The following is a 24,782-nucleotide window of genomic DNA, read 5'->3' on the forward strand; positions in this document are numbered from 1 at the left end:
GGCTGTTGCTGTCATGAACCAACCCCTTTTCCACAACCCTCGAGAGGACTCCATTACCCAGGATTCCAGGGGGAGAAGCTGTCTGACCTCTGACCCCTTTACTCTACTGGTTCAGGATTAGATGTCTTATTCTCACAAAATGACATATCACTCAAAAAATCTTCCTAAATGAAGATTGTTTGATGATTATTTTGAGTAGAATACTTTTTTGATTATGTGTTTCATGGGTGTGGTAGTTTGGTCTAATACCTGTGATTTAAGACCTAATGCCAAAGGTAGAAGTTCCTCTTTGACACTGATCTGAGATCATCGTTACCTCCCTGAACGTTCACCCAAAAAGATGCCATGGTCAAATAATTTAAGAGTTCTCTTAAACATGGTCACACCTGTTCAGAGTTCTCTTAAACATGGTCACACCTGTTCAGTGCGGTAAGCCCATCTCAGATCAGTGCTCTAGCAGGGAACCTTACCTTGGATACCCACAGCCATGTGCTTGCCGATGGTGCCCCCGTGTGGGTGCATGCTGCGAGTGCATCCTGTGTTTGTGTCCTGTGTCTGCCCCCTGAGTGTGCCTGATACCAGCCTGCAGGCCATGTCGTGTATCTCACACAGAACCGAACGCCATTAATGTTTCAGCGCATGGAGCCACCCTCTGAGGGAGGGGGCATGGACGGCCAGGGGGGCCAAGGACTGAACGGCCTCCCCAGCACCCAACCAGACAACCTCAACAGCATGTGAGTAGTCTGCAGCGGCGGACCGGGCACCTACATGAAATGGATTGAAATACATGGGACAAAAGGAAACAAAGATCTGCATTCAGGATGGAAAATCTAAGAACCCATCATTATTACATTAGGATTATTTTGACATTTTCGTTCCAATAAAGTCAGGTAGCCTACTTGTTTGTTAAAAGATTTCCAATACGTATTAGTCAACTAAGAATTTCTTAAGTAGCAGGCCTTGCTTATCTTTGACCTGACTTGTGTGTTTGTGTGCCAGACCTCCTGAGGGGGGCATGACTGAGAGCCAGTCGTGGGTGACAGCAAAAGCCCAGGAAATGTTCCAAAAGACGGGGAACTGGAGCCCAGATAGACCCTACCCCGAAGATCTCCATGACAACCGTCACAATCCGCAGGTAGTATGAGCACAAACATATATGCTGTCACCTTTGTTACACACAAAAATCCAGAAGTGGCTGAGTGTAATCCCTAGTCAATGAGGCCAATATGTTGAATCAGCTGGAATTATTAAATTCACTGTGAGGAACAGTCCTCGTGATTCCTGCTGTAGCACTGGGGGGGCAAAAAAAAAGGTTGAAATTAAGAACTGGGTATTTAAAGTGACGGGGGAAAGGAGAACTCAAATATTCCTTCTCCTTCAGGTAAGTCTTTTGTTTCAAATAATCTTCTCTCATTCACATCTAACCTCAGAAGTGGTTGGATGGGAATTTCAGGTGTAAAAGATGACGACTGGATTCTTTTATCATAAAACACATACGAAATTGGCAGAACTTAATCCACTTTCTTATCACTGATATGAAGTGAAGGGATTGAGAGCTTCGCCTGAATGATCTGTTTGAGTGTCCTTGTTGTGAACAACTTTTACTCCATCGTCGCTCTTACCAAGGTTGTTGCAATCTCCAAAAAAGTAGTTGTTGAGGTCCAAATGTGAATCGCTGGATGTTGGTGCTGTTACTTCAGATTTACAAGACTGTAGTATCTCTCTGTCCTATGAGCTCTTTTCTTTTCAAACCCGCTTCTCTGTCCCTTTCACCATCTTCCTGCTTGAAGTCCACATCTCTCGTACTCTTGTGGTCCTTACATCCTCCTCTCTGGTCAAAGGCTTGGATTTGGGAGAAATTGTGTCTCCTACTCACTGCCCCTTCCTTTTCACTTGTCTGTCTGGATACCCCTAGCCCCTCATCTCTCTCTTCAATCCCATAACTAATTATTGAAATTGAACCATGTACTGACAAAAAAATAAAAAATAAAAAATTCAGAGTGAGAAGTCAAATTCGAAGCTGCATTTTACATTAGAGCCTGACCTCCTCTTTTAGTATGGACATGTTTTGCCCCAATATGACTGAGAAAAGTTAACCCAAAGGCTGGTTTCTAATAAAGAACATTTTTATAGAGTGTGTTATAAAATTAAACATTGTAAATTTTAGTGCAGACCCTCTGTGATGCTCCGTTACATTTGCAGTAGACAGTGCAGAGAGGATGGCGTCGGAGCACCCTCTGCTGGACGAGCTACTAGTTCACACAATTTGTAAATCATCCAGATGTTTTCCACCAACAAAACTCATGGAAATTTCCAACTTGACACTGATGTGTCTTTGATAGGCCCATATCGGCTAAACTTTCTAAAGACATATTGGTCTGGCTCCATTATGAACAGTTGAAGTGATAATAGACTATCACGCTATGATTTTAAAGATTTAAAACTACTGAACTACTCTTATAAATACGAGTCTCAGAGACTCAAAGGCAATATTTAAACAGAGAAAGGTTGCAACAGTTTATTTAAACATGTTGCTTTTAGGATTAAGGAATTTTAGTCTTATGTGCATGAAAGTAACAAAAACATGATCAGCTTCTTGGAGAGTTTATTTAACCTCACACCTCAGTCAATGCTTCCCATTACTAGTCAACGCCTCCCCCCTGTCAGAGCCCCATTCTCAGCTGGCAGTGGTCACGCCCCCTCTCGTTGTGTTTTACAGACGGTAGAGATGAGGGAGATGGGGCGGGACGGGTACTCCGACACTGAGCCCTATCACCCTATGGATGGGCATGGGCGGACCCTCTCCATGCCCCGCCTCTCTGCAGACAACCAAGTGAGCACCTTCATACCACACTCACCATCATCACTATGCCTGTTAGCAAGGACAGCAGAAGCCAATTTGAAAAGTCTCTATTTGCATCCCAAACAGAGAAGTCTGAAATATTTAAATATGCTTCTTGTTTGATACCAAGCAACAATGTAAAAGATATGTTTAAACAAAAACATATCTATTGGTTTTTAGGGGGGGGGGCATTTCTAGCTGACATTTTTTTTTTTTTTTTTGCATGAGAAACACGTTTCACCATCTACAAAATGTTTGACAGGATGCAAAGAGGCTGTGAGACTTTCTTTAGATTCAGCTTCTTCTGTCTGGACTTCCCAGTTTGTCTCCCTTCCTCTCCCTTCCGCCACCATCCCTCCACCTCCTTCACTCCCACCCTGCAGAGCTCCAAGAAAAACTGCATGCCAGCGCTGGAGCAGAGCGTACTAGATATGCTTAAAAATTCATATCTAGAAGAACTTTATTTGCAGAGTACCTTGTAGCTTTCCACCTTCACCACTCTTTTCCATATCCATTCAATCCTTGGTGTGTCTGTCCTGTGCTAACTGTGGCCAGAGGTAATATTTGCTTGGATGGAAAATATCCAAAAAAGGTACATAAACTGCAGTTTACACATTAATTGTATTTAGTAAGTTTATTTGATAGTATGTTGTGCCCAGCAGCTGCTGTGGCATATGTGTTTTTGTGGGTGAGTTAGCAAGGAAAAGTTGAATAGCTAACAACGGCACTGGAACTAGCTAACATATCTAGCGTCACGTAATTTAACCTATTATTTTAAAGGACGTTCAGTCATTGAGTCGAGTAAATGAAAAGTCCCTTGTTCCCCATCACTTGTCAAAGTATGATCACTTCTGGCTTCAAAAAACAAAATGGCAATGAAGTGCCACTTCAGAATTTGCAACTGATTTATTGGTTCTAAAATGTGCTCCCCATATGATTAAAGAGACCTGGTTTCACTTCAGATTTGTAGCCACTCAAAGTGCTTTCTGTATGTCTCAGTAATACACTCGCACAATTCTTTTGAAAAAACCTGACAATAGAAAGGTTGAAATTTACAACTAAAATGTTCAAAAACTAATAAGTATGACATGAGCGTTCCCATGAAGCCCCTGGATACAGTTACACACACATTCACAAACACACACCGTTGCATTAAGTCATACTCAAACATGTCACTGCATTGTGTCATGTGGCTCTCACTTTGGTATGTTGGTAACTCCATGGAGTGTATGAACATTAAGAAGACGAGGTAGAAAGAGTGTGGGACGAGTATAGCAGGTGTCAGGACAATAAACGATAGTTTTTTAGTCCTTTAGGTTTCACGTTTATGCAGCGGGTGCTGTTGATAATTGAAAATATGGAATATAGTTAACACTATATTGTAAACCAAAGTGGTTTAAGGGTGGGTAGTTAATGATTTGAAACTTTATTCATTCTCTGATGTTATTTTGACTCATCCACTTAGTTTCATAATCTAAACTCTTAATATACTGTACTACAGGGCTAAAGTTCCATGCCTGTGTACATATGCTGCTGATTGAAATGCGTTCATGTTCAGGCTAATAGTTATCATTTTACATTAATACTGAAGTGATTGTAGTATTTTGAATTCAATAATCTGTACAATAGAGTAAAATGCTTAACTCTCCACAACTCACAGTAGGCTAATATTTACTTTACCCTGTTTGTATGCCTGTCTTTTCAAATGTACAAGGGAACAATCAGTTTTCCCTTTTGATACATGTTGGGAAGGGCTCTGCTTATATTTTTACCAAGTGCTACAGAGAGTTACATAATGTATTAGGCCAACCTGGTGTTTAGAATCACCGTGTTAATCTGTAAGAGAAAGTGGCCTGTGTCCTCTAATGTCCTTTTTTGCGCTGGCGGCACCTACGACCCCAATTTCAGAGCGTTCCTCACCGGCTTACGTTTACTATATCTTAAAGTTGTCTTGCAGCACTTCTGTTTGCTCACCAGTGACAGTGAAGTCTGTTTTGAATGTTCCAAATGCTTAGTATCGGCTTTCTGTCAAGGAAATGTTACATAGAAGATGTAAAAGGGAAGGTGTTCTGGCATTGACTCTAGACCTGGAAATTGTACCCTCTAAAAAAAATGGGCTGTGTGCAAGAGATAAACCGTGCAAGGTAAAGGATAAGTTTCTAGATATAGCCTAGTTTCTTTGATATTAGTTGATATCTGGAGTCCCACCTCATCCGGATTTTGATTAGCCGCTGAGGGAGAGGTGACATTGACAAGTGGCAGTGTTCCAAATGTTTTTTTGTTTTTTTTAAACTGTGAGTGCTGCAAGTGCAGGGACAAAAAAAGGCCATGGGAGTTTTTGCACTTAGGGCACTGAAGATTCTAAAGTTTATTGGTTTTTGTTTAGAAAACAGTCACTGCCAGCGCAAAAACTGCAGTTTGGTTACACAGACCCTAATCGAGTTTTTCCATAGGATCTTGGTTAATTGCAGAAAATAATCTATGCGGCATAGAGAAATGTATGTTACTAAAATGTTTTCTTCTGAGGTATAATTTTAACAAATAATGACCACTTTATGGCAGAAGTAAAAAGCAAACTGAAATTCATGAGTAAAATTCACATAATAGTGTTTGAGCCTCCCACTGTCAGAGGAAAAGGGCCTAAATGAGAACATGTTAAATTATGTTCAAGAGAAAGGAACACCTATTGCCTGGTGATAAGTGCTAGCTTATCACAAACCGAAGGAAATTAGTCTTTGTTGATTTAAACAAACTATCTGAGCCCCGTTAGGTGCCTGTAGATTTCTCTCTGACTTTTAGGTAAAAGTCTTGGAAAAAAGCTTAGTGTTTATAGAATCAATATAGTTATCTGATACTAAAAACAAGATTTGTTAATGTAGTTAGATAATAACTCCAAATGAGTTTAGAGAATGATCTGGGTGCCTGTGTGTGTGTGTGTGTGTGTGTGTGTGTAACGTGTATTTATGTTTTGGGTGTACACTTTATATGTGTGTCGGGACTCTGTTACTTACTGCCTTCTAACACTGCTCTGCCTTACAGAGAGCTCATGCTGTTTCGGTAAGTGTGTGTATGAGTGTGTATGGATGCACATGCATTGCGTATCTTAAATTGTCCTCTGTCCCCTCTTGCTCACTGGCACACCCACCTCACTCTTCTGTGTGTGCATTGGCCTCTGAATTAACTCGGTTCTCCCTCTTTCTCCTCTCTCTGTCCTTTTACTACCTCCTTTTCCACCCTCTTCGTCTATGTTTATCCTTCTCTTCATCTTCACTTCCCCTTTTTGTATATGTGTCCTTCCTCTATTTCATCTCTGTACTTCTAATCATCTAAAATATATTTTTTCCTCTCCTTATTCCTCCTCCTGTCCTCATATCTTCGTTCTTTTATTCCCTGGCTCTCTTCCTCTGTCCTCTTCTTGTCCTGGCGGCTATGCTATGTCGGGCCTATGCTCTATGCGTGTGTGTGTGTGCTACACTGCTCTGCTCTACGTATCATCTCTGTGTTTGCCTGCTCTGCAGCGGAGGAGACACAGGCCTCGCGGAAATAACCTCAGTGTATGTACCTCTCTCTCCCTAGATCTCCTTTCTCTTCCCCTCTTCTATAAATTCCTCTATCACTCTTTCAACTATCTTCAAACTTGATCTGCACCAAAATGTAGTTGACGGTTCTTTCTAACTCGTGTAAGTTGCCATGTGGGTGGGTTTGAACATCCATAATACAGCAAGGAAGGTGACAGTTGCTATCTCAGTAGTCATCTTAATTTCTCACGCTCTAAATGCATGTGCGGCACCAGGGAGGTGCTAGGGGGCGCTGTAGCTAGCGCTGCAGTAGAAATTAAACTGTTAACTGGCATTAGGAACCCTAAATCTCAGAGCACCCTCTCTGAAAAGTTGAGCAACCCCATAGCACCAGCAAAAAAAAATATCTGGCGTTGCCACTGTCTAAGGGACTATTCAGAATTACCAACACTACTTATTTGCCATTTAGCACTGATTTTCCAGCAAGTTACACCAGCTATGTGTAGGCTCAACACATTAACTAGTTTGAACGTAATTTCTAATTACATCTAATTGTCATGTGTTAACGGATGAACCTTATGTGGTGCAACCAAACAATGACACAACTTTAGTGACAAAAGTACTTATTTCAAAGTAAGGTTTAGAAAGGACAATGCACCCTATCGAGATAGAAGTTATAAATAGCTGTTGAAACAGGCATCAAATCTTGATTTTATTCTGGGATTCCTCTGAAGTACTTTCTTGATTCAAAACTCAGCCATCCTTTATTCATCCAATTTGTAATCAATGTAACCTCTGTCCGAAAGAAGCTGTTCTCATTAATGTACCTTTCGGCCATTCTCCAATTGAGCCTACACTCTTCTAATTGGCTGGCTTTAAGAAGCCTACTGACAGGCAACGGAGCAACTCCCCCGCAACAATGGCATCCACAACAACAAGTAAAAGGAAGCTATTTAGAAGAGTTTAAAAAAATCTTGGTTACCTAGTATTTAGAGCATCATCATAAATGATCCTTGTTATAATATCGATCTTCAAAGTTTGTGTTTGTCATTATATTATCAATAGGCAATCAATAAATTTCCATCAATTGGGTTAATGGGTGTGACAGAACCGTTGGGCTCAGGCTTATTGAAAAAAATGTCAATATAATTCCTGACAAACCTCCCCCATTGCACTTTCTTGAGACACATAATCAGAGTTAGATACATGTATAGATCTTTATTCAACTAAATTCATTTTTGAAACACAAAGGAAACCTGAAACTGCACACCCAGTCTGTTGAAAGTCCTCAGACTAAATATGTAAATACACTGAAAGTAACAAATGCAAAGACATGCTTGGCTAATACAATTTATTCTGATTTCCAGAGAAGAAAGTGAACATATTTCATTGTTGCAATATTTAAAGCGGGCACATATGTTTTTATATGTGGACATTTGTGAGGCCGATAAATGAAATTCATTTTCTGCAAATCAAAAGAGTAACCATCTGAGAAGAGTTGATGCAGTAAAGCCCACCCACGTGGTACTCCAAGCTCTTCAAAACCAACTGTGACCTAAATTTCACAATTTAAATATACTTTGGTTCCCCTTTTTTCTATCTATCCTATGAGCTCTTTCTCTTTTCCCCCTCTCTATCTGTCTTTCCCTCCCGTGTCTGCTCGTGTTGAGGTCCCCTCTGCTTTTCATCGTTTGTTCTTTGTTACGACTTTCCCTTGGAGTTCAGCTGTTTTGCAGCGTGTGTGGAAGTGTGTTTCTATGTTTGTGTTTTAATGTGCATTTCAGTCTGCTGCATTGCCGCAGACCGAGTCAACAGTGTGTGACGAAAAGCATGGACTGGCCTGATGTGCATCTTTTGGCCCGTATGCAGGGTATTGGGCAGCTTCGGCATGTCAATAGTCATGCATGACATGGCAGAGCTGAGTCTTGCCATTTATGTGATCAACAGGAAAGAAACCAAGGGAAACAAGGAAGAGTGCTGCCTTAACAGTGACTTGTGAAATGGGTTGTAAAGTTGGACTGTATGTGTGTGAGTGTGTCACTATAATAAGTGTATGCTTCATGGTAAAATGCTGCCGGCTACCCAGAGGGCATGCATGGCTTGTCTTAAACTGTTAAAGAGTGTACAGACAGCCGTCTGTGTGTTGTGCAGCTCCTCTCTGGTGAGTGATGTTGTCCAGCCTGCTACTTACAGGCAGTAGTGTGCTTTCTCATCAGGGTGATGAGGCCTTTTGTTCTGGGTTTAGATTGTCAGCAGGATCCTATCCTGGTCAGAAGAGCCAAATTATGAACCCAGCAAGAAAATCCAGATCATATCCAGACTTCCAGTTTCCTTTCGCCCCCTGATTTGCATCTGAATAAATGTCAATGTGTTTGAGATCATCTAAATGATCCTGAGAGCATTGAAGGATTTTTAAATAATAATCTGCAAGATTTTTCAATTGGGTTCTTGTAGAGCATTTTGACCAGGCTCTTAATTCATGGAACGTAAATTTACATCATCCACATGGCAGTCATGTTTGATTACTCTACATTCACATGCATGTTGGATGGTCCAATTTCCTAGTTGGGAGGTCATTATTTGGGCATGATCAAGAGGTAATAAGTCACAAAGAAACAACATGGAAGGTACAAAGTAGCTTTAATGTAGTAGGGCACTCTAAGTGAACAGAAACCCAATAGTTACAACTTAATACCAGATTATAAATGATTGAGAAAAATGATGTATTCAATATGTGAGCAAATAAAAGTTTGTTCAATCTAGCAAGCATTTACTTAGATATGCCATGTATCTGCGTAATATGACATCAAGTCTGTCAATCTGCAACATTTAAAGCTGTTGTGTGAACTTTATGCCGCTTTTTGTGAATTTTTAAACTGTTGTTTGACCAAGACAAGCATTCTTTGGACAAGAATATATGATTATGACATTTTTGTGATTGACAAGATAAGAGATTAAAAAACTTAATTCAAATTCTTAGGAAAAGTCTTTACCGCTATATAATTTATTTTTAATCTGTTCAAACTAGCAATTTTTTTTAATTTTTTTAATTTTTTTTAATCAATGAATGAATGACAGTGTGTTAAACACTCCCTGTTCCAGCTTCACAATGGAAAGAAAATGGCTTTCTGCCCTGAGTGTCACAATTAAATATGGCTGCCATCTGGAAAAGTCAAGTCAACTATTGTGCCTTGTGCATGTGAGGCATGGTTTTTTATAACCGTCCATGCTTGCTCTCTGTCCCTCTGCCTCTTTTCTCCCTCTTTCTGTCGGCTCCCTGTTTACATTTCTCTATCTGCTTTACTCCACCATGTTTTGGTAAAGCAGCATGATATTCAAGCGCTTGTCAACAGCTTAGTAGTTTGGGATTTAAGGTGCTATGGTTCAAGCTACTTGAATTCAAAGACTATAAGTTAAAACGCAATTTAAGATGGGTCAAATAGTGCTTAGAAGTCATATAACTGATTTGTTTCAGATTTGATGGGTAAAGGTCACAGGACAAAAGAAGAGCCAAAGTGTTCATTTAAAAAAGAATTTTCCTAAACAAGAGTTTTCTTTGGTTCTGCTATTTGACCCAAGTCAGATATTGTCATTTAGTCGGCACATATACTCATTGAATACATAATCTGAACCAATATTTGCAGCGTGAACTTAACATGGAACTGAACATAGACTCCAGAAGTCAGGATGCATTCAATCTCACGTTAAATCTCCTCTGTCTTTCTTTCTCCCTTTCTTTCTTTCTTTACCTCTATTTTTTTCTCTTATCTCCTTTCTGCTCATTTCCCCTTCTGTACTTTCTCTCTTGCTCTTCCCTTCTGTCCTCGCAGACCATTACTGACACAAGTCCAATGCATCGCTCCACCTCCAGCCTGGTCCATGGGCGCACAGGCCGGGGCGTGAGGCTGGACGACTACTCCCTGGAGAGAGTGGTGTCTGAAGAGGGTCGTCACGGAGGACGCAGGCACAGAGATAGGAGTCATCGTGCCTCGCAGCGCTCCCTGACCCGATACACCGATGCAGACACGGGTGAGCCACTTGTGTCATAGTGAACTTATACCACATTTAATGTACATGTAAGTTATGACATTTAACAGCTGTAGATATCATGATGTGTCACATATGTTGAACTGTATTATATAATTGTGAGCTCAGCAGCTTCTGGTAGCTTTTTCATAGAAAGTGCATATTTAGCATCATTCAGTGGCAAGAGTCCATACAACCCAATGACAGAAACCACCTTTCACTTGCACTTTTTATGTTTCAATTAGCATGTAGAATTACATTATGCAACACTCAAATTTAGTCATATTACTGATCCTGGATAACCTGTGCTTTAAACCCCCTGGACTGTGCCCTTAAGTGTCTCATGGGTTAATCAATTTGCAGTATCAATCAGTCTCTATTGTATAACGCCAACTCCTGACTGGTAGATGATTCCAAAGGACATGGGCCTGATAACTCATGGCTCTACCTCCCATAATACATAGAGACTGTAGGTACCATAAGCATTCTGGGAGCAGAATGTTCTAGAGGGGTAGTACGGCACTAATAGCTCTTTAAGATAAGATGGTGTCTGACCATTATGAGCTTTGTAAGTGTAATGCCAATTCTTACTTGGCATTACAGGAAGTTAATTTAAGTCCAATTTATCAGATTGTTCTCAGTTATACATGTACATGATAAGTTCTCTCTGCACACTAGTTAGCCATGGAGTTCCACCAGGTTCGGTGCTTGGACCAATTCTCTTCACTTTATATATGCTTCCCTTGGGTAAAACTATGAGGAAACACTCCATAATTTGTTTTTACATATCCATATCAAGGAAGCCAGATGACACCTTTAAACACCACATAGGCTTTTCCTCATGAGTGGATGGTAATGTTGTACTATATTTTATGTAAGCCTAAAATGAACAACAACACAAACTCAAAAACAATTGCTGAGGCATTTATGAACAATCTGTTCACTTATAAAGCTAAAAGAGCATGACAGTATTCACCACATTTTATGTAACTCAAGTCTTGGCACAAAGAAGTCCTTGAACAACACAAGGAACATTCTGCCAACAGATAGCCCACTCCATAACTAATTGTGATTGCAAATTGCATGCTTGAGCTGTGTAACTAATGCAACTAAGCTGCCACTGTTAAACTCTAAATCCCCTTTATTATTTGAGAGCCCTCTTATTTGGTTGAGAAGACGCTTGTCTGCCTCCTGGACTCTGAAGTAATGATGGTGTTTTCAATACGTTTTCTTTTCTCTATGTTTGACTGCACATATGTAGTAGATTATTTTGTAGATATTTTAATCTAAATCCTTTTTAAATTAACTTTCCCATGTAGAAGAATGGTTTATCCACTACAGAAATATGTTGGTGATGTTGTAAAGAAGTATGTCTGTAACTCGGGGAGCACATATCCGAACAAAGTAACAAGATGTCTTGTGTCTACAAATGTAAACTGAGACATCTCCTTGCTAGGCCTGGGCACAGACCTCAGCACTACTACGCAGTCAGGCGACCTTCCACCTAAGGAGCGCGAGCGGGACCGTGGCCGGACCAAGGATCGTCATCATCACCATCACCACCACCACCATCACAGCTCTGTTGACAAGGAACGCTATGGCCCAGACCGCCACGACTACTCCCATAGGCATCCCCATGATCGCCACTGGTCCAGGTCACCAAGTGAGGGGCCCGATGGACGAGGACACAGACAGGTGGGCTTCAAACTCCACTGAGTTTAAAAAAACATAAAATAGGGGACAGCTTCCTAGGAATGTCCAGTATGCTATTTTTTGTTATTTTCTTGCTCTTTCCATAGGTGTAGCATTCCTTTTTTACAAAACCTTTCACTTAATTTACCGTATGCACAAAATGGCCTTATTTTGCTGCCATGTCATGCGCAGACTGAGAATATCAAATACTATTATTATATTATTATTATAATGTCAATGGTCAACAGAGTACCCTGTGCACAATGTCATTCTACTGTGTTGTCTGTGAAGGTTCTCGATCTTCTAAGTCATGGTAGCTTCAAAGTTATATTCATAGGGCAATAGGACTTTTGAAGATGTTTGCCTACAATCCAAAAGGCTTTATCAGTTCTAACGTGACTGGTAAATGGAGCTGTGTTCCAATTGTATCAGCAATGGGAATCTGGAAAATCTTTGAAGACCCTTTCACACATGAATTCCAGACATTTAGATCCTGAAAGGAAAAAAGTATTAATACGATAAACTCGTCCTTCCTCATATCTGTCACTTCACGTTAAAATGTGGCCAAATAAATACAAATTTGACAGATTCCCTATAGATTTAAAGACATTAATTCAGCAGTACACAATTTCATCAATATTTGGGTTTTAAGCTCTATTATCCCAGACCATGTTCTGTACTATCGTTGTGGGTACTTCAGTGCTGGCAATGATAAATTATATCAGAGGTTTTCATGTTGTTGGAAAAACACAGGTCCCCCTCCCCCAAAAACTTCTTAGACTCACCTCTTAAACATCTTTTAACATTTATTCTTCATTTTTATCTTTTTAAAACATCTTTGTCTTTTAATAATTATTTTATATCTCAGAGATCTTTCTTTTTTTAAAGTTGTTTGAATGTTGTTTGTCTCTTTTTACTATCTTTATCACCCTCAGTGTAACATTCTCTCACATTAACAATTCAACTGTGGGCTACTTTAACCTTAAATTATTTAACAATTAATGATCCATAGTCCACATTAAAATAAAAATTATGGGCCTTAGTCTACACAGACAGCCAAAAGTGGACAAGTGACACTTCGGTCAAGTCCATAGTACTGCTCTACAAGTACAATTTTGTTCCTGTAGCGTTCTATCAAAAAACTCCCATGGCTTGGTCACCAATCTTGGATGATTAATGTCCCCAGGGAAGGTGTGTCTCACCATTTGAAAACTGCTGCTTGATCTCATACCTAGTTCAACAATTCTTAGTATATGAAACACAGTAGAGTAGGTTGTCAACAATCTTATCCAAAATAGTTCTAAGAAACTGGTCAGTTTTCAAAAAGGTGACAACTAATTGATTTTGTGAAGTGAGCCATAACCCTTGACATTTCTATCCTCTAGAGCAACTGTTCCACTGTACCAAGTACAAAATCACACAAATCTAAGCACCAACTTATGGATTTCGATTTCTTTTTTTCCCTTTTTTTCTTTTATCCTTTTTCCTTTTCCACTGTTTTTCTCTCTTTTCATTATTCTTCAATGTGACATTTGGCTTCTTGGTGTAAATTTTTTGCCCCATCACTGTCATTTTAAATGATTTTAAATGGTGTTTATCTCTTCTCTATCTTTCTGTCTCTGTCTCTTCACCACCTCTTTACTGTATTCTGGTCTCTGGTGTCGTTGTGGTGCATTTTGATTTTCCTTGTTTACATTTTGCTGTAGGGCAGTAGTTCGGTCAGCGGCAGCCCAGTCCCTTCGACCTCGGGGACCAGCACTCCGAGAAGAGGCCGTCGCCAGCTTCCCCAGACCCCTGCTGTCCCCCGTCCACATGTCACCTACTCCCCTGCCGTCCGCAAACCAAGCTATGGCCCCCCAGGGCCTGGTCGACTGCGCTCTCCCTCCCCCCGACACTTCTCCCCACCAGACCATGACATAGGCTACCACCACAGACCTGCATCAAGACAGGCTTCTCCACACCACGGGGGTTCCTCATCCCGGCACGGTTCACCACGCTCTCCGAGGCACCAGTCACCCCTCCATGGCTCGCCCAGATCCCCCCACAGAGGCCGGTGGAGTGGACCTCTGCCAGGAGACAGTATGGAGGGTGATGGGCCCTTCTATGAACGCGACTATGAGTATGAGCGGCACCATGAGCCCCCTGCCTATGAGCAAAGCCTATCCCATGGGAACCCTCACTCACATGGAGGAAATCCTCACCCACACCCACGCTCGCCTAGGACTGCCCGCCACGGGCCCCCTCCACCCCCTCACCCACATTCACGTAGGGTGCCTAATGGCTACCGTTCATCCTCACCTTCCCCACATCGTAGGGGGCCACCTGGGGTGCCTCCCCATCCGCACCACCGCCCTCCCCATGCCCGAGGGCCCCGCAAGGGTCCGCACGAACCTTACAGTGAGACAGACGAGGATGACTGGTGCTAGCAACCACAGGGAGCAAGGGATATGGGCAGGAGAAAAAGAGAAGAATAGCAGCCTCTGGTGCTCTGGCCTTGGTCATGTAGTCTTTAGTAAAGTAAAGTAGGGGGACATTTTTTGGGGGGTAGAACACCCCTCTGACCCTCCAACTTCCCCCCTAAGACTCTTAAACAGAGGAGGGGCAAAGGGGATGGGGGTGAAGGTGCTGCAGATTTTGCAGTTTGTGTGTAGGACTCAAATTAGTGACGGAGCAGCACATGGATAAAAGGACAAAAGACAAATCCAAGACAACTAAAAGGCGCGGGCTGGGCCCAGTTTGACGCTCCCTCTCCAGGTCTCAGAACTACACGTCGCAGAATACAATGCTTGACCAGCAAGGACGGGCTGCAAGAGGAGGAAGAGAGAGGCGTGGGAACAGCAAAGCGAGGGAGTAGCATGTAAATGCCTAGGGATTATCACAGTTTACGAGGCCTAAAAGCACTTCTCCCAGACTGTTGTGTTGTGGGTTAGTATTTTCAGATGTTTACTGTCTGTAGCTGGCAAGTCTGCAAATTTAAAAGCCTAAAAATGAGCTGGAACATGGAGTCCACTACTTTGACTCTGCTTGTTTGACTGATGTGTTTAAAGAAAAATATAACAAAAGCCAGGAGCCCCCTACCCATACATGCCAAGCTATGCCTCCAGAAAATCAAACTTGAACAGTTAAGAACAACAATGAAACTTTACATGACAAACTATGAAAAGAAAAAAAGGGAGAACAACCACTTTATCTCTAACCTTTTTCCTTTCCAAGGGACAGAACCAGGAAGCTCCGCCTATACTGCAAAAACCAGCCATTCACAGCGCTGGCTGATATTTGATGAGTTTTATCATCTCTGTTTACTGTTAAAGACTCACTCAATGCTGACGGAACTGGTGTGACATCACTTCCTGTCCGGTGTTGGTCGTGGTTGTAGTGGAATGGGGCAGGGCACAGTGTTGTTTCACTTCCTGCTGATTGCGCTATGAACAGGGTGGGCTCAGGTAACTTGAGAAGGGAGTTGGGCACTTTGTCAAACTCCTTCCTTCTCTGTTTCTCCACTCGTCGCAAAACAAGGGATGACCTGACAGGAAATGACATCACACAGGTTGAATGTGGCGGAGGAGAGGAAAGGAGGGATGGGGAAAAGACTAATTTCTTCAGTATTTCTTCTATTGATTACTTCTCCTTCTTGTTCTTCTTGGACATTGGAGCTTGGTTCTTCTGTTGCATTTGCTCAGCCTCCTTTGATCTTTTTGATCTTTGAGTCCAAAATTTGATGGAAACCTGCATGATTGATTAAATACATACTAGAGAGGAAATCTAACCAGTGTGGGTGGGACCTGGGGGCTTTATAGAAAACTTTGAATTTAGGTTTACAAAAGAAGTTCTCTTCTTTCAGACTCTCTCTCTCTCTCTTACATCTCAAATGGAATTTTGGTTAAATTTTTACCTAAAAGAAGTTCTAACTTTCGGCTATTTTGTCTGTTTTCTGCCAACACGGTTCAAAAGTTTCTATAACTTGTTTAAAAAAAAAAAAACGAAGAACAGTGCAGGACCACATTTAAGTTTCCTGTTGTTCTTGAGAAACACGAGGGAGAATGAGTAAGGAGAGAGACAGACTTCTACCACACTTGATTTATTATTTTTGATGATGATAGTCTTATGAATAATGATATCAGTGTCAATGCAAAATGACAATGACAATGATGATGATGAAAATGATGATTGATGATATGTTGCTGTAGATTTGTAGTCATGTTATTTGGGGTTTAAGTATGCTATGTCCATTTTGTTTACATGCATTATATTTTGATCTCCCTCCGTTCAATGACGTTTACCGGGTTCCTGATGCTTTCTTGCAACATTTGGTGCAATTGTGGCATAGGAACAATCGTTAGGGTTGCGTGTTGTAACGCAACTCTTAAGATACACTCTCTATTCAGAAGGTTGGAGGGCAGGGGAGCTTTGGTACTTGACTTGCAAGGATTTATGGGGTCAGTACTCTTGTCAAACCAACCCAAAGATCAAGAATTCAGGCTCAGAGGAAAGGGTAAACCAGAACATTGAGAAGTGGAAGAGTTTTATACTGCAGAGATTTCAATCAAGCCTGTTTTACAAAGGATGAATTCTTCCACTGGCAGCCAAAAAATAACAAATCTCAATGTTTCCCTCTGTCAGGTTCTGTAGCTTTGTAGTGAGATTGATTCCTGACAGCACAGTATTGGTGGTATCGTGTTGGTGTCAGTATTATGTGGTGGTGTTCTCCTATTTAACCCCTGGGGGGCAGTTATCAACACACATTATTCTGCCTGCCTTTCCCCCTCGACAGGACAGCCTCGTGGCCACATCCTGGTTTCTAGACCTGGAGTGAGATCCCTGCTTATAACTATCTCTTACATCATTGGAAGATACATGAAGTCCAGTCCTAGTCAGGAAACTTGGATGTAGCCTTGGAGATGCCATATCTGTCCGATTGTCAGTCCGTCCTTTGTTTGCCTGTCTGTGCCAATGCTGACCCCAAGGCCCCCTCCAGCCCCCTCTCTCAGGTCTGGATAACCAGAGAACAGTCACCAAATCACCAATCCAGTCATTCAAGGTTGTAGCCAAACTGAAATCTCCTCTGCCAAAAGCCACTTCAGTATCCACAGACCTCTCTTTCCTCATCGATCTTAATTATTTTCTGTCCATTTGCTTTGACATCTGTTATTTCAGCTTGCAAGAGAGTAACACTAAAGGCATTACAGGACAGAAACACTGAGGAATAATTATTTCATCCTTCTTTTTTTGAGGGACAATTATAGAATATTCAATAACTCTAGGACATGAAGATAAAGTATAGATAAATATAGATGATAAACTACATATACATCTAGGTATAATACAGTAGATTTAGTTATAGATAACAAAGTTTTTAATAATAAGAATTTCAAAGATTTATTTATTTATTTTGCATACCGCTCATGACACAGTAGATACTCTTGGAAACCTTGCACTGTTTTCTTCACAGTCGATCAAGCCAGAAAATGAACCCTTGCCCACGTGTTCTGACTATGCAGACCTCATAAGCGTCCTCGTAGTATTCTTTCAGAGGATTAACTGCAATGCTGTAAAAGGGAATAATAATATAGAAGCACTCTGATTTATGAAAATGTGAAGATTGACACCACGTTTGCACACGTCTCATGACATCACACCCACGACAAAACCTTTTTCATTCAAGTACTTCCAGCTGACCCCCCCCCACACGCACACACACACACACACACACACACACACACACACACACACACACACACACACACACACTCAAAACACACATCTTTCTGTCCTGTCCTGAAATGTTTTCCCTCCAGTCCTGCTGTTAAGCATAGTGTAGTAAAGATTTGGAAAGCAGGGGGGTTGTTTTGTTGGTTGTTAATTTGTTCAACAGAAGTCGAGGGGCGCACACCCAAAACCCTTCTGCTCTCCCCTCCCCTCCCCTCAAGAGAGGCTAGGCAGGAACCCCTACAGAGCCACAGTGCCTTCTGTATCAGTCATAGTCATCAGTACGCAAATCTCCTCGCCTCTAGCCGCTCCCGCCTATCCCCCCCCCCATGTACACTCTGTAGTTGTTGTGATCAACCAAACTACGCCTTAAAAGTCAAGTCTAACTGCCTCTCATGTTAACATAGAAATATTGCGAGCAGTAATTTGAGGACTGGGCCCTGTGAGGCAACAGCAATGAGGCTAGCCTTGATGTAGATGATGAAGATTCCTTATCAAATCTGGGTTTAGATTATTCAAAATCCCTTTCAAACAAAAAGATTGTTGTGTTAACCAAAAATAAAGAACCAAGTCAGAGAGAATATTAATTGTTGATACTATTGATGTTGCTAACAAGCTAGGCCTCTTGGCTTTCCCCCCCCCCGTTATACCAATTCTTCACAAAAAGCGATGCGAAAGAGCTAGCAAAAAACCTGATGATTTCAGGTCTTCTCAATGAGAATGTCCTTGACTGCACCACTTGTCAGCGAACAGTCCAGCTGAAGTTTTGCCTGTTTGACACTCAATCCACCAAAGTTTGAGCACTCGCTGTATGTTATTAAGTAGTGTTAGCTTTTGCATATTGTGTCCATCCAAGACATGTCGTGGGTAACATTTCAGAAGGTGTAGTATGAGGTTTACAGAGGTGCAAAGCAGTTTGCTTACTTCTCAGGTCCAACTAGAGTTAGGTAGCTAGCTAGTTAGCAAATGTAGAAAAGAATCAGCTATAAAAAAAAAAGCAGGTCACACATTGAGTTATTGTATGGTTTTACCTGGCATGGGTTCAGACAATATGTTAACCCCACCCAGACCCCCTCCTGTCACTAACTTATATTTCACACTCTGACCCCTCCACTTCCCCATCAGCAGCCTGCAGACACACCAACACTTGACAAGGTCAAGTGTGTTGACTGGCAGGAAAAAACCCACCTCCATTTTGGCTCCACAACACCACTTGCTTGTCCAGAATTGTAACAGCAGATCCAAACAATGCACAACAATGCCCTTGTGTGAAATCAAGTTGTGTTTTTGCTTTTCCGAGAACACTACCATTGGGGAGTAGGAGTGGATACAATTCTTTCTTTATCTTAATATTTGTTTGGCAGGGTTTTTTTTTAATGGGGTTTAGGGGTGTTGCAAGATTTATTCTCAGTCATGGCTTCTCTCCAAATCTGCTTTCTGTATGTTTACCCATCAGTCTAAACCTCTAACTAATCTGGGTTTCTTTGAATTTCCCTCTATGTAATGGGGTAAAAGAAAAATTAACAAGACAAACCAACCCATCCACTCAGTCGGCTGTGAAATTGTGTCAGTGGGTCAGTCTTGAGGCAATGTGTCGACAAAAACACTATTAAGGGCTCTCTTTAAAAAAAAAAGTACACAGTGGGTTTTAATGTACAGTTGTGCTGCCAAAAGTTGTGCTTATGTAGCTGAAGCCACGCCGTGGTCTCCCCTTTGTACAGCACTAGATGTGTGCATGCGTGTGTGTAGGGAGTTGAGAGCAAGGCAGGGATGGAGGGAGGGAAAGGCGGGTGGGTCAAAAAGCAATGAGAGAGGTTTTGATAATTAGAATGTTCGTTTATGGGATGGACGGGGGGGATTGTGGGAGGGAGTGCAGCAGCAGAGGTTGTAGTGATTTTAACACACAATATCACAGTGGCACTGGACCACTTTTCAGGCTCATCCTCATGCTCAGAAGACATTTCATCATTGTCACTCGATCCACACATGGTCACACTTTGAGGGGGGCTGCAACAGGAGAACACTACTGCTTATGCTGTGTGTTTGTGTGTGTATGGTAGTTTGTCAGTGTACATGTTTGCAAGTGTTCTGAGGTCTGAATGAGCATATTTAGGGCTATAGCTGAATATTTTAACTATTGATTAATCTGGCAAATTATTTTTTTATGTTTAAACACTTAGTCATGTTGTTAATAAAATATCCAAATAGTTTTTAATAAAAGCCAATATTTGTACACTTCATACATTTCCAGTTGTTTTTGGACTTTGCTGGAATACACCCATTTATAATTTAAAAATAAGGCTTTCTCTTAATTCTAAATCCTTTTCTTTTTTTACCAAAAGGGAATTTAAGTTCCCGAAAGGCTCAATACACATTGTACATCTTGTAGTTTGAAATAAGAATAACAGCAAACCTGACTAATAACCAATTATATCAAGTTGCAAATTATAAATTACAATGGAGGGAGAAGTTACTGTTAGTACCAATTGCAAATTATACAGAGAAAGGTCACATTGTGAAAATAGATGGTAAACAACTAAAGAGTTTTGTTTTTTAGCACATAATCAAACAGACAAAGACAGTCCGTAATCCTAGAACCAACAAATTATAATTTTAATCAATACATTAAAAATGATTTGTTTTAAATATTTATTTACAATCCCATTTATAAACATTTTGGTTTGTGTGTGTGTGTGTGTGATGTGTGTGTCTGTGTTCTTTATATGCGTCTGTGTTCTTATGTGCAAGTGTCCTGACACCATCAGCTACAGTAGGTAACCCGCAGTGCCTTAAACTGTACAGGACACAACGATTTCTCCCTCTGAGATGGTCCCAGTGCACGCAATCAAGATTTTCATGTCCTCATTCCCATCTTCATCCCCTTCCCTCCCTCACTCACTCACTCCTTATCTCCTTCTGGGATCATTCAAAAAAGCCTGGATGGGTGAGGGGTTTTTTTAGAGGGTGGGATAGAAAATTCTGTCATTTCTCACACTCATTATCTTCCTTGCGTCTGTTGTATATTTTGACTGTAATTCCTGTGTATATAATCCATAAACTTTCTGAAAAACTCACGGGTTCATCTTCATTAATTCCATCTCCTCTGGCTGTGTTTTATTTTTTATTTTCAGCATGGTCACATTATGTTCTTTCTGCTCATATTCCTCATGTAATACCATTCATAAACACAAGGTGGTGGGATTTAGCTTTCACCATTATCACTCTTTATGCAAGGTGTACAGCATGTCTCTGTACGCAGCGTAGGTTGAATGAGTCCATGCCAGTATGTGTGGGTGTGTTTTGTCTGAGAACGTCACTCTGAAATGATGTGGATTTGTCGTTGTCTGCACATTCAGTTCTTTATGAATTCAGCAAATATTAGGGATGATATTTTTGATCATTTCTGCACTTAAATCAGTCTTTCCTCCACCTGATAATATGCTCTGTCAAATAACAAAATGTATTCACAAGACAAAGAAAGCTTGTGTACAAATAAAGAAGGAAAAATACCAAATTTATTATATTTAAAAATAACTAAAGCTACTGCTGGCTGTTAACTAGTCACAAATAATTGCCAAAAACCATAACTGGCTAACAGTTGGCTACAGACACAAAGCAAAATAGACATTGACATGGACTTGTGTCTGTCTGTGTCCATGTGACAAATTTATGTCAATTGTTTATGCCACTTTGTTATTTTCGTCTCCAAAGTTGGTACTGTATAGTCTACCTGTTTCATGGGCAGCTAGTTGCTATCTACACTTTCTGCCATTTACGAGTCAATCAGTCATTCTTCATTTGCATAGAGCCAATTTATAACAAATGTTATCTCAAGACACGTACAGGTGCTGTTGCTAAATGCACAAAATGTTAACTATAATTTAGTTGCTTAAAATGATAAGTTTTCTCAAATAACCAAAGAAAGCCTGTTTACAAACTAACAATAGAGAAACAATTAGGTATTGAGACGTGATGGATTAAAGTTTTACTCTGCTAATGGTTAGATACCAATGCTTGACGGCCAAAGTGCTGTTATTTTCTGATGCGTTCAGCAGACATGGAGCAACATTGAGCATTCATAGAGGCTTTTAAATAATGTCAAATACTGATGCGCTCTTCAGCTCTTTTGGTCTACACCTGTTCCCAACAAAAAGTAGCCTACATCTGGTCCCTCTAGTTTCTAACTTCCAAATCGCACAGAGTTCCACTTTCATGAATTTGTTTGAAGAAGCATCAACTGAGCTAAGCACTAATGTGACCTAATATGAACTTATTTGATAAATGCACTACCAACTGCAAGGGCTCAGACTATTTTTAAAAAGAAATACAGATATAGTATTGCCTTAAACACTGCTGATTAAGGGGTGCTGGCTTTGCCCTGTTGGTGGAACAAGGTTTGCCTTGTTGCGTTGGATTGGGGTTCAGCCCCCAATCCAGATGCTATTAGGTGCAAGTCATCCACGCTCTCTCCCCACATTTCCTATCACTCTATGCCTTTCCAATCTAAAAATAAAGGCAGAGCCCTGAAAAACAATCTTTAAAAAAAAGTGCTGATTACTTAAAGCATAAACTTGCAATGAATTGCTTTCAAGGCATGATAGTTCAAGCTTAATATTAGCCACTGATGCATGATGGTTAAAGAGTTAAGCAGCTAACTGTTAGCTACTGAGGCATGATAGGGTTATCCAGCTTACTGTTAGCAAACTGACACATGCAGCACTTGTAGGATTGCTTTGAAGCAGAGCTTGTGTTTGCCTGATGAAATTAAGATCAGGCTCCTAAGCTGCTTTAAATGGTAGCTAGATGATAACTTTGTTCGTCTAGTGCTGGCTAGGCAGATACAGAGTGTTTAAACAACTCTTGATGTACATTTTAGAGATGATAAATATGATATATGCACTAATTAAAATTAATTATACCATAAAATAATAGCCTAATTTAGTCATTTTTTGAAACACAGCTGCTAGCTTAAAGCTAACACTCCTTGCTCAGTGATAATGCCATTCATATGGATGCATGACTATGGATTTGGTGCATGTTATCAAAACTTTTATCCCTGATACTTGTTGTGCTCATTACTTCTCTGTGCTGACTTAAAGTAAAACTGATTCCTTAGAGACAAAGGTGATTGTCTCCTGGTGTCGCCACAGCAAACCTCAAGGCCCCTCTCTCCGTTTCCATCAGTCACTGCATTTATTTCTTACTCCTTGACTCAACAATGGGTTTTTTTCATCACCGTCAACCCAGTAGAAACAAGTTGCTCTCAGAAGTTTTGTCCTTATGTCTTTCTGGTGAACTCACGTCAAAACAACTCAATGTGAAACAAAATCAGGAAATAAGTACGATTTCTATTGTCTTTTTTTGTAACCCTTTGTAGCACTGATTTGACATTTATCTGTTTTTTTTTGTTGTTGTTTTTTTTCACAGGGAAATCAATTGATTCATTAATGTTGCCTGTGATTGGACTGGCTTTGGTTTTGCTAAAGCCACATTTTCTCTAAAACGTCAGCAAAAGATTGTGCCATTTCTGCCTGCACTTCAACTGGATTCCATTTTGAAAAATATTCAACCATACTTTAAAAAAAAAGAAGCAGCAAGGGGTTAAATATTTCATAAGATCCCCACACAAGGCATCACATTGTTGTCGGTGAAGAAATGCATTTGGGATTATCTCTGAAGCAACTACCAGCCATCCATTCCATCACCAAGCAAATCATCATAAACTCGACCCAGTAGAAACCGAACCAGTGCCACAGTAGAAAAACATACAGGATTCACTCAGCAAGTGAGGGGGGAGAAAAAAATAAAACATACATGGCAATTTAAGATAAAAGAGAAGTATTTAATTACAGATTTGCATGTGCAATGTGCATGCCACTATGTGGGGTAACAAGTCGACTTCAGGAATAAAAAAAATAAATATAAAGAAAAAAGTATATATAGGCTATGTAAAAAATATATATAGATAGATGTTTTTAAGAGCAATGTGTTTCTTTTTTTTTTCTTCTATTTTTAAAAACAAAAAATGCCAAAAAACTTGACCAAAAAAATATAATAAAAACTTTAAAAAAAAATCATCCTGATAAAAAAATGGAAATGACTTTGGTGATGAATCAAAGAATGTTTGTTTGTTATATTTGCCAGTTATTTCACGGGGGGTAAACTGTGGGGGGGACAAGGATAGATAACACTTTAACTAACATTACAAAAGGAAGAAAAAATATTTAAAAAAAGGGGGAGAAGGAATACAAAACTTTTTCCTTGATGAAAAACAATCCCTTTGAGAGTAAAGAGATGCCTGAAACTGAATCTGGTGATGTTATTCCCGTTTATTCCAGCTATGAAATCCCTTCTTTCTCTCTCCCTCTTTCCTTCCCTGACCATCTCTTTCTCCCACTCTGTTTCTTTCTCTATCTTTCTCTGCAGTTTCTACCAGTGCATTTTGTAATTTCAAACAGAACTCTTCCTAAAGAACCAGAATAAACCAGAGGAATGCATTCTACCTGTTTTCCTGTCTGCTTATTATTTGCACCCATTGACACACAGAAACAGTAACACACTGGATTAAACAAATACAAGAAGATCATAATTATTACTTTTTTAAATCGATCAATCAATATTTATTTGTAAAGTGCCTATTTATTACACATGCAATCTCAAGACACTTTACAAATACAGTAGGTCCAGACACTTCTCTTTGTTATATTATTTACAACGACCCAACATTAACCTATCATGAGCCAAGTACTTGGCACCATTAAGTAAAGTAACAGTGGTGAGGAAAAAATGTCCTTGTTGGAGATTAAGAGCAACAACAACAAATGAAACTGATTTATAGGTCTACAGTATACTCTATTTAGCTAAGATGCCTGAATCAAGATGTGTTTTTTTAAGAAAAGGTTTAATTACAGCTACTTCAAATGACTGTGAATAAAGAAGTGCTAACTAAGGGAAAGACTTCCTGAATCAGCTTAGTTGGAATGGGGTCTGGAGACAGG

General features: G+C 40.4%; 1 protein-coding gene across 13 annotated transcripts in view; it reads left to right on the forward strand.

Moving 5' to 3' along the window:
• Positions 1–24,286, forward strand: part of cacna1ab (calcium channel, voltage-dependent, P/Q type, alpha 1A subunit, b) — a 125,333-nt gene extending 101,047 nt beyond the window's left edge. For 4 of the 13 annotated variants that reach the window (XM_065955256.1, XM_065955269.1, XM_065955260.1 and 1 more), the window contains exons 41-47: positions 613–734; positions 1,000–1,135; positions 2,720–2,833; positions 6,361–6,396; positions 10,191–10,389; positions 11,843–12,081; positions 13,785–24,286. In XM_065955256.1, the coding sequence (XP_065811328.1) occupies positions 613–734; positions 1,000–1,135; positions 2,720–2,833; positions 6,361–6,396; positions 10,191–10,389; positions 11,843–12,081; positions 13,785–14,504 (1,566 nt within the window). In that variant the 3' untranslated portion in view covers positions 14,505–24,286. Of the gene's footprint in view, positions 1–612; positions 735–999; positions 1,136–2,719; positions 2,834–5,881; positions 6,397–10,190; positions 10,390–11,842; positions 12,082–13,784 lie in introns of those variants that run through there. The other 9 variants (XM_065955285.1, XM_065955291.1, XM_065955283.1 and 6 more) reach the window with 8 other exon arrangements.
• Positions 24,287–24,782: the final 496 nt, after the last annotated feature.

Source organism: Labrus bergylta, chromosome 1 (genome assembly GCF_963930695.1).
Source record: "Labrus bergylta chromosome 1, fLabBer1.1, whole genome shotgun sequence".
Classification (NCBI taxonomy): domain Eukaryota; kingdom Metazoa; phylum Chordata; class Actinopteri; order Labriformes; family Labridae; genus Labrus; species Labrus bergylta.